The 10,471-nt window shown below is 52.0% G+C and overlaps 1 protein-coding gene across 1 annotated transcript in view; it reads right to left on the bottom strand.

Annotated features, from left to right (window-relative positions):
• Positions 1–6,429: 6,429 nt before the first annotated feature.
• Positions 6,430–10,471, bottom strand: part of KCNQ4 (potassium voltage-gated channel subfamily Q member 4) — a 51,766-nt gene continuing 47,724 nt past the window's right edge. Inside the window, exons 13-14 of the mRNA XM_012735816.2 lie at positions 9,134–9,263; positions 6,430–8,493 (exon numbers count right to left, since the gene is read on the bottom strand). Of these exons, the coding sequence (XP_012591270.1) occupies positions 8,281–8,493; positions 9,134–9,263 (343 nt within the window). The 3' untranslated portion in view covers positions 6,430–8,280. The remainder of the gene's footprint in view (positions 8,494–9,133; positions 9,264–10,471) is intronic.

The following is a 10,471-nucleotide window of genomic DNA, read 5'->3' as shown; positions in this document are numbered from 1 at the left end:
TGGGACAAAACCAAAGATATTTAAGGAGATTTAAAATCGTTTGTGATGTGTAATGTAAATCTACTGCACTGCTTCAAGTAATGCAATTTACTAGCTGTATTAGTCAGGTCTTGCTGTGATAATGCTGTGAAACAAACAAGCCCCAAAATCTCAGTGGCCTGTAAAACAAAATGTAATTTAACATTCCTAAGTCTCTAGGTCAACTGCAGTTTAGATGGTGCTGGCTGGGCCAGGCTGGACTCCTGAATTTTGTCTAGTTCAGGGCCCTTCCACATATCTACATTCTGGACCCAGGATGAAAGAACAATAGCTGCCTGAGGTTTCTCATGGTGGAAGAACTTGCCATGCCTCTTATGGCCTCAGCTTGAAACAGGCACACTGTCCTTTCCACCCACATTCAATTGGCCAAAACAAATCCCATGGCCAAGGCCAAAGTCAGTGGGGTAGAGGAGCCGTGGAGCTCCACCCAGAGCCCCCCACTTCAGGGCCTACATAACCATTTTCAGTTGCTGGGAATCTGCTGCTGGATCACAACTGTGTCACTCACTGAATTTGCCCTTGGCCGTAAAGAACTGCCTTGCCCAAAGTCATGGCCAGTGATTGGCTGATGCAGGAAAACAAAGGCCTGCCTCCTTCCTTCAATTTGGCACAACTCTGCAGTGCTATCTGAGCTCAGAGCTCTGGACAATCAGCAGATGCCTCAGTTGACATCATGTAGTAGATCATCTTCTCCCTCTGCCCATTCCCGCCTCCCGCCTTTCTTATAGATGACTCTCCTGAGCACACTCCCTCATAAACCTCTGCACACAACTCTCTGCCTCCAAATCTGTTTCCAGGAAATCCACCATAAGACAGGTGGGCAAGAATATGCCACACAAGGGCCGGGCGCTGTGGCTCACGCCTGTAATCCTAGCTCTTGGGAGGCCGAGGCAGGCGGATTGCTCAAGGTCAGGAGTTCAAAACCAGCCTGAGCAAGAGCGAGACCCCGTCTCTACTATAAATAGAAAGAAATTAATTGGCCAACTGATATATATATAAAAAATTAGCCGGGCATGGTGGCGCATGCCTGTAGTCCCAGCTACCCGGGAGGCTGAGGCAGAAGGATCACTCGAGCCCAGGAGTTTGAGGTTGCTGTGAGCCAGGCTGACGCCACGGCACTCACTCTAGCCTGGGCAACAAAGTGAGACTCTGTCTCAAAAAAAAAAAAAAAAAAAAGAATATGCCACACAAGTGTAGCCTTGGCAAGGGCGAGGAAGGAAGGCTTTCAGACAAAGAATACAGTCTACTGCGATAGTTAAATAAAGAATGCATCATGGAGACAGATCTGATTTATTTTGCCTGCAACAAAATGCTGGACACATGCTCCATGTGTATGCAGGGGGAGAATTGAGGCTACTTCTCTGGGAGGTCCCCATTTTTGGTTGCATTGAGTATATGTTATACATTGGGGTTCTAAATAGGTTATGTTGTAGCAAAGGTTCTGGGCTTTAAAAACATTTTTTTCCAAACAACTTGGTTCTGTGATGTCTACATATCTATCCAGCTCTGCCCAGTTGGAATAGAGTGACTCTCAGCCCCTGTGCATTTACAGCAGAAAGGTGGCCAAGTTGGTAGGTCAAACTCACACTCCAGGTGTTATGGCCTGAATTGTATCCTTCCAAAATTCATATGGTGAAGCTCTAACCCCCAATCCCTCAAAATGTGACTGCCTTTGGAGATAGGGCCTTTAAAGAGGCAATTAAGTTAAAACGGGGAGTTAGAGTGAGCACTAAACCAATACGGCATCCTTGTAAGAAGAAGAGCTCAGGACACAGAGAGAAACACCAGACATGTACACACACACAGACGACTATGACTATATACAAACCCAGAAGAAGACAGCCTCTCCAGCCCAAGGAGAGAGGCCTCAAAATGAAACCAACCCTGCTGACACCTTGATTTTTGGATCTTCCACTTCCAGATCTGTGAGGAAATGAATTTCTGTTGCTAAGCCTCCCAGTCCGTGGTATTTGTTATGGCAGTCCACACAGACCGGCCACCGGAGTGGAAGCTGTCACAGTCCCATCGCACACAGAGGTAGGTGGTAGGAAAAGATGTGCCCCTCGACTTCTCAGAGGGAAATCAAAGACTTTTTAACAACTGGAACTGTCAAAGGTCCATGAAAAACAAAATTATCTACATTGAGAAATATACTACATGGAGTTTTTTTGATCTTCCAGAGTGTGAAAGCTGCAACATATTCAGAACACCCATGCAGGGGAGCAGAGCCCTTGCAACATGGTAGTCCCAGGCTGCTTAGGACAGCTTCTGAGCCTGGGCCTCAAGAGGCCATACAGCTTCCACTTTCGCTCTCTTGCCACGTGAGGAACCCTAGGCTAACCTACTGGAGAATGAGAAGCCACGTGGAGCAGAGACAAACTATCCTGCCTGCTACCAACCAGGGGGTGCTGACAGCCCACGCCTGACACCAGACATGTGAGTAAGGCCCTCTTAGGTCATCCAGCCCCTGTAAAGATGCCAGATGATTGCAAGCACATGCATGACCCCAGGCGAGACCAAGAGAACTGCTCAGCTGAGTTCAGCCCGAACTGCTAACCCATAGAATCAAGAGTAAATGAAACAGCTGTTGTTTTAAGCCATCAAGTGTTAGGATAAGTTGTTACATAGCAATAGATAAATGACATGCCAGGCTAAAATCGTATCTGTTCTCAAGGACGTATTTGATGACAGTTTGGGAACTCCCATAGCCACCTGCAAACCCTCCTTGCTGAGCCGGACAAACTTAGAAGACAAACAGTGGCTTGTGCATTGGTTCATTGTGCATCTGTCTCCCCCAGAGGCCGGATGACCTCAGGGCCAAAGCCTGTTCTCCTGCGCCTGTTCATCCTGTGTATTGTGCTGAGCCAGGGTCTGGCATACAGCAGGTGCTCAATAGACATTTACTCAATTAGTGAAATGCCAGGGGACTTTTTCAGGTTACCAGCCTCTCCTGCTCAGGTTACTGCATCAGTAGTCTCCTACCTGCTTTCCCTACATATACACTTGCTCCCTGAAATCTGTCTTCCATTCTAGGAAGAAAACTTACTAAATGCAAACCTACCCCAGTGCGATCTCTAATCAGAATCTTTCATTGGCTCCCTGCTGTCTTCATATTTAAGTTCTGTCTCTTTGGAATGGATTTATGATATCCTGCAAACTTTGACCTCTAATTCTAAAGTTTCACTTGCACCACTCTCTCCGTTGCTCTTTGGGTCCAGCCATAGGGATTTCTTTCTGTTCATTTCATGTAGCACGCTCTCTGGTGCCTCTGGACCTTTGCACATGCTATGCCTTCTAGCCAGAACATTCACCACCAACAGCAGCACCCCAGTTCCCAGGCCTGGCCAAATCCTACTCATCCTTCAACACTTTTGGGTTTCCATTTTGCCTGGATCAAGAGGTGACAAGAAATATGGATCTATACTGATTTATGTGTAATGGTTTGGCTGGACAGTCAGGGTCTCAGCACATAATTGGAGGATTGGTAGTAAGGAAAACTGGAAAAGGCATTTAGATGAACTTTCAGAAATGACACACAATGTGAAGATATTTGCATTCCAAGTGAAATCTCACCACAAGGCATGCATGGCAGAGGGGGCTCTCAATAGTGAGGTGGACAAGATGGCATATTCTGTGGCTGTCAGTCAGCCTCTTTCTCCAGTCTCTTGGTGTTTTTCAATATGCCCATGTACAATGTGGTCATGATGGCCAGAATAGAGACCATTTATGGGTTCAAAAACGTGGGCTTACCTCACCAAGGCTGATCTGGCTAATGCTGCTACTGCACATCCAACCTGCCCATCAGCAGAAACAAATGCTAATATGTCATCCCTCTGCAGGGGTCCACCTAGCCACCTGGTGCCAGGTCAATTCCATCATTGAGAGGGCAGGACTTATCCTCATTGACATAGCCAGAACATAAGGTTCCAGGAATCCATGGGAGGTAGTAAGAGTGGCTTCTCTCACTGTGTATGACACCAAATGACCCACCATGTTAGTTTCCTGTGACTGCCATAACAAATAACTATAAACTTAAACAACAGAAATTTCTACTTGGGAGGCTGAGGTGGGAGGATCACTTGAGCCCAGGAATTCAGGGCTGCAGTGAGCTGTGATCATGCCACTGCACTCTGGCCTGGGTGACAGAGCCAGGCCTTATCTCGAGTAAATAAATAAATAAAACAAATTTATTCTTTCACAGTTCTGGAGGCCAGAAGTTCAACATCAGTTTCCCTGGGGCCAAATCAAGGTGTGAGCAGGGCTGTGCTCTCTCCACAGCTCCAGGGGAGACTCTATCCCTTGACTCTTCCAGTTTCTGGTGGCTTCTGACATTCCTTTTGCTTGTGGCCACATCACTCCCATCTCTGCTTCCATCTTCATATCACCTTCTCCCCTTCTGTGTTATGGATCTCCCTCTGCCTGTCTTCAAAAGACATTTGTGACTGGGATTTAGGGGTCACCACATAATCTTAGATTATCTCCCCATGTCAAAAGCCTTAACTTCATCACATCTGCAAAGACCCTTTTTCCTTATACTGGATCCAGAGATTAAGACTTGCTATCTTTGTGTGGTCATTGTTCAGCCTGCTACAGCCACCCACAAAACGTTTGCTTCTGGCCCTTGCAATATTGAGCTCTGCAAGTTTGGAGATCTTGGTTTTCAAGGGAAGGAAGCCAACATGGTTTGCATCGAATTGGAAGTTCCAACTTCCACCTGGCCTTTTGGGACTCCTCATGCCACTAAACCAACAGGCAAAGGAAGAGTTACTGTACTCACTGCTTGGCTGGTCCTCATCACCAAGGGGAAACTGGGCTGCTGCTGCACAGGGTAAGGAGGACGATGTCTGGAACCCAAGGGGTTCTCTAAGGATCTTCTTAATACTTCCATGGACAACAGTAACAGTGAATGAGAAGTTACGGCACCCCAACCTGTGCAGGACCACTGAGGATTCAGACCCTTCAGGAATGATGATTGGATCCACTCCACCATGTAAAGAACCCTAACCAGTTGAAGTGTTGGGTGAGAGTACAGGGAATGTGGAAGGGCAGTGGAAAAATGAAGTTGTACATCCTATGGCATGGTGACCAGTTACCAGAGAGAGGTTTGTTGCAGCCATGCATACTTTCTTCCTGTCTTGGGATGTGTGTGTGTTGTGTAATTTACTTTTTCCTCCCTCCTCTTTTCCCCTTCTTTTATATAAAGATTGTAAATGATTACCAACTTTAGTGTTTAGTTGCATGGTGAGATTGTAATTGAATTAGAAGAATAATTAACACCCAAATATGGACGCAGTGACTAACTCCTGGACATAGATACATCTGTTGGACTGTGAGACTTTGTTTTTCCCATTTGGGGGAGAGAATAGAATGGCTGCATTTATGTAAAGGACACTTTCATCTTAGTAGGTGGAAGCTACTGTTATATGGAGGTTAACGTACAGGTGGGCTGATGTGTATGAATACCGAGTGTCCAAAGGCGTGGTCTGTGCTGGCTATGAAACTATTGTCTTGCAGTTCCAAGAGCAGCCTTCTAACTCTGGTACTGGGGCTGGGACTCTGCAAACCACATCCCTCATTACTCTTTTGTTAGCTGGCTTTCACAATAAGGGGCATGAGGGGAACACTGGGAGGCAGGAGAAGTGGAGACTGTCTTCCTCCTTTGCTTCCTATCCTTATCAGTAACAGCCAGGTGGCAATAGCTGATCCCTGGCTTCAGCTTTGTTCCTGTACTCCCAGATAAGCCTCATACCCCCTCAGAACTACTAGCACCAGCCAAAGAACACCCCCTTTTCAGATCTGAGCCCCAGAACTCCAGGGCTCCCCCTCTGCAAGCTTGTGGATTCTGATAAGCCCAACCTCTTGCCTATATTCCTGCAGCTCTAGGAGTGGTAGCTGCATCCTGCAGTCATTTTCTCTGTCATCACAGTGTTCTCTTTTTGTTCTTTCAACCCTCCTACATCAGTGTAACCCATTCCCTAGAGTAAATTCTCTCTGCTGAAAAACCTAGTGGTGTTTCTGTTTTTCTGACTGGACCCTACTGATACAAACTATTAGGAATGTGGGACTCATTTTCACTGGTCATTGTGAGAGGCCAGCCTGCTGTAAAGGGAGGCTGATGGGAAACAGCCAGCCTTCTGACACATTCAAGCATCTAGATCTAGCTGTGTGTGAAGCCAAATCTATCCCCTGGACTCTTCAGTTCTCTGGGCCAATAAGTTTCATTTTTTGCTTAGGCCATATGGTGTTGGGTTTTTGTTGTTCACAAATTTTGTCCCTACCCCCACATCAGGAGCCTCACCCCACAGCCACTGAACAAAACCAAGACCAACCACCTCCTACTGAAAACTTTAATGAAACCAATAAGTTAATAAGTTAACAAAGTGAGGTACTTGCATATCCCAGAACCGGGTTGGTGGGGGAACCTCGATCATGGAAGGAGGGAGGGCTTCTTCCCATGTCTCCTTTGGTCATAGGGTAATCCCATTCTCCTGCTCCTCGCCACACCTCTGTCTCTGAAGGGATGGAGGGGTGGCTCTCTGGGGACAGTGCAGTGTGGTGAGGTGAGCCAGAATAGCTCCATCCAGGGCATGATGGTCACATGCAGAGGGCATGTTGGGGCAGAGGCTGGGCACCATGGGGCTGAGCAAGATCCAACCCAAGTCCTGGTGCTGGTGCATGCAGGTCCCCAGTATGAGATGCAGGCAGCTTGGCCTCAGCCACAGAGGGTTGCCATTGGTCCACTACCCCTCATCCTCCTGCTACCTGCACTGGCTTTGCAGAAGAGGAACAAAGGGGTAGGGATACGAAAGTGTTCCTGGGGACCTGGAGTGGATGGAGGCTTATGCCAGGATGCAGGGCTGCCAGCTGAAGTGAAAAGTGGGGTATGGAGAAAGGTCAGACAGTGCATGTGAAAGGCAGATGCAGCAGGTATAGCTGCTAGGTGCATTATTATTCTCTTTGGGAGTTAGAGCAACTAGGAAGGGGCAAGCCTGGATAGAGGCAGGCCTACGGCCTCTTCAGTGGTGTCCATCCCCCAGAGGCCTAGGCCCAAGTTGTGCTGTGGGGACACTGAGGAGGGCCCTCAGGGCCAGGCAGAGGCAGCAGTTAGGGCTCCTGGACCAGAGAGGAGATCTTGAGGAAGAGGATCTGGTAAAGCTCTGGGTGGGGACTGAAGCAACCTGAGGTCACTTCAAAGCTCCTTCTCCTGCCCAGATAGAGTGGGGGGCTTCCTCTCAGTGGACACCATCCTGCAAGGCCAGTGCACTGACGTCAGCTGTAGAGGCCCAGGAAAGGCTGAGTGGCCCTGTGCTCACGTCTCCAAGTGTGTGTGCTTGTATGTGTCAGTGTGTGGGAGGCTTTCTGCATGTCTGGAGACACTAAGAGGCCATGTTTGTGTGACCATCCATGGAGTACTATCTGGGAGGTTTAGAGAAAATATAGAAATTTGTGCTGAATGTCAAAGGTGTCTGGAGAGCCAGGTGGAAGAGTGGACATCGAGCCGGAAGGGGGAGCCCCTGGGAGGTGACACCTGCAAATGGGAAGGCCCAGGCACTGCCCTTGGGAGAGGGCAGGGAGAAACAGGCCCCATGCTGGGTGGGGACGGGTGATAAGCCAGAGAATAGGGTTAGGGTTATGGCCAAGCAGCCTGAGACCAGCTACTGCTGGAGGCCGTCTCCCAATGGGGGAGGGGCAGAGCGACCCCATGGGGGTCCTCAAAGTTGCATATTTAACATAGTTTGCATATATGGTGCCCACCTGCCTTGTGGCAGGGTCCTGTGCTTTGTGGGTACCTGTAGGGGCATCTTGGGCCCACCCCCAAGTGGGGCGAGGACTTGGCGGGAGGGCTTCCCTGCTCTGTCCGAAGGGCGGGCCAGAGACCTCACCTTGCATAGCTGGAAGCTGGGGCTGGGTCAGGGCCCAGGGCCCAGCGCCCCGCTCCCACTCCCCGGGCAGTGCCCCTGCCGGGCGGGTCATGTCGGGCCCTGACGGAGCGGCAGGGCACGGGACGGCCCGACAGCCCCGCTGCGGCCCCTCGGCGCGGCCTGGCATCTCACGCTCCTGAGGTGGGGGAGCAGGCCCCACAGCGGGTATCTCGCCCACCCAGGCAGCTCAATACTGCGTGCGGCCTCTCTCCCCGCGAGGGAGCGAGTTCAAGTACGGAGGAGTCCGGAGGCCTCGGAGGGCGGGTCCGAGCGCCAGGCCGAGGGGCTGGCCGTGTGCTGCCCGCCCCCGAGACACCCTTCAGTCCATGTTGGTGCTGACCGAGCGGGAGATGCTGAGCGTCTGTGCGGAGACGGAGATGTCCTCGTGGTCCACAGGGCTGTGGTAGTCCGAGGTGATGTCGGGGTCGAAGAGCGGCACTTGCATGGTGCCCAGGCTGGCCGAGGTGCCGGAGCGCAGGCAGCGCGAGTAGAAGCCCAGCAGCAGGTCCAGCTTGTGCTCGATGGACTGCACCTGGGGGCGGGGCGCGGCTGGAGGCGGGGCGCGGCCGGCATGGGCGGGGCCGGCGTGGGTGGGCGGGACCTGGGCGGGGGCCGGCGTGGGTGGGCGGGACCTGGGCGGGGCCGGCGTGGGTGGGCGGGACCTGGGCGGGGCCGGAGTCGGGGGGGGGGCTGGCCGGGGGGGGCTGGCCGTGGGCGGGGCGGGGCGGGGCTTCTCTGGGAGGCGCGAGCGCGGACTGAGCGTGCGGCTCCGGGGGAGAGAGGAGCGCAGCTGGGAAGCTGGGGCACAATCCCCGGGCGAAATTCAGTTGTGATCGGTTGGGACTGTCCGTCAGACAGTCGGACGACCGAGAGGCGGACTTGAATGGAGCAGGGGGAATTTAGAAGGGTTTATCTGAGGCAGCAGCAACCTAGGGGCGAGGCCTAGCCGGCGAGGGCGGGCTTATCCGGATGCTGTGGCTGGAGCGGGCGGTCCCGGGACGCGGGGCTCGTCTGTGGGGCGGCGCCCGGCGGGACAGGGGACTCCGGCGCCTTCCCGGCCCATGCGCAGGGCTGCTGCTCTGAGAAGCGCGCCCTCCTCTTGTCTGGTCCCCGTAGCCCTCCAGAGCTTCTCGGTCGACGACCACCCCAGTGAAACTCCATCCCACACTCACCTGCTTCTCCACCTTAACTACGCGGCCCATCATGCTGATTTCGTCCACCGCCTCCGTGTCTGAGGGCCCCTTGTCGCTCTTCTCCCGGGCCTTCCGGTCCCCGGGCCCCCGACCCACAATTTGGTCCACTCTGTGGGGAAAGGGAACCGTCGAGTGGCCCCAGACACGCCGCCCTCCCTTCCGCGAGAATCCTGGGGCGCCCGCTGAAGGCGAAGACACAGCCTGCGCCGGAGGGAAGGGCGGGCGCCGGCGCCCTGCCAAATGGAGGCCGAGTGCGGAGGGACCGGCCCCTGCTTTGGGGCCCTTCACTGGCCGAGCGCAGGCACCACGCACAAGCATGACAAGGAAAGCAACTGCCTGGTGGAAGAGCCGTGGGAAATGCTGGGCCAGGGAAGGGGGAGGGGGACACGTGGGAACGCGAGTTATGAAGCGGACAAGGCTCCAGCTGATCTCACCTTTCGTTTTCAGCTCTCCTTTGCAGCAAAATTCTTGAAAGTGTTGTCTCTACCCCCTACCTCCAGTTCCTTTCCTCCCTTTCTCTTTCAAACCTACTCCAGTCAGGCTTTCGCCCCCACCATTTCACCAAAACTACTGCTGTCGAGCTCCGGAATGAACTCCGTGTTGCTAAATCTGATGATCAACTCTCAGTCCTCATTTTACCTGACTTATAAGCAGCACTCGACACATCTGATCACCACTTCTTCCTGCAAACACTTTCTTCATTTGGATTCCAAAACACCATCCTGTCCCAGTTCTTTTCCTCCCTGCCTGACCTCTCCTTCCCAGTCTCCTTGGCTGATCCTCCTCTATCTCCACAACCTCTAAACATTACAGGACCCAAGGCTCAGTCCTGGGACCTCTTCTCTGTTTACTCTCACTCACTAGGGTGACATCTGCAGTTCCTTGATTTTCAATTCCTCTATAGGCTGTTGGCACCAAACTGCCATCTCCATCCCAGACCTCTCCTCTGGAATTCACACTCCTACATTAATGTAGGAGACCAACACATTCCACTTGGATGTCTGACAGGCATCACAAACCCAGCACACTCCCAATTCTCCCGATCGAAACCTGCTCCACGGATTACCTTCTCCATGTCAATAAATGGCAACTCGGGGTTTCCTCTTACTCAAGCCAAAAATCCTGGCTTCATCCTTGAACTCTTCTTTCTTACCACCCCCCCCCCATCAGAAAACCCTGTCAACTCTACTTACAAAAATATGCCTAGAATCTGGCCACTTTTTCCACTTTCACAGCTGCAACCCTAGTCCAAGTCCCCACATCTGGATGTCTGAAGTAGGCTCCTCATTGGTCTCCCTGCTTTCACCCTTCCTTCCT

Source organism: Microcebus murinus, chromosome 2, assembly GCF_040939455.1.
Source record: "Microcebus murinus isolate Inina chromosome 2, M.murinus_Inina_mat1.0, whole genome shotgun sequence".
In the NCBI taxonomy this organism is placed as follows: domain Eukaryota; kingdom Metazoa; phylum Chordata; class Mammalia; order Primates; family Cheirogaleidae; genus Microcebus; species Microcebus murinus.
This window is presented reverse-complemented; position numbering and strand designations above follow the sequence as displayed.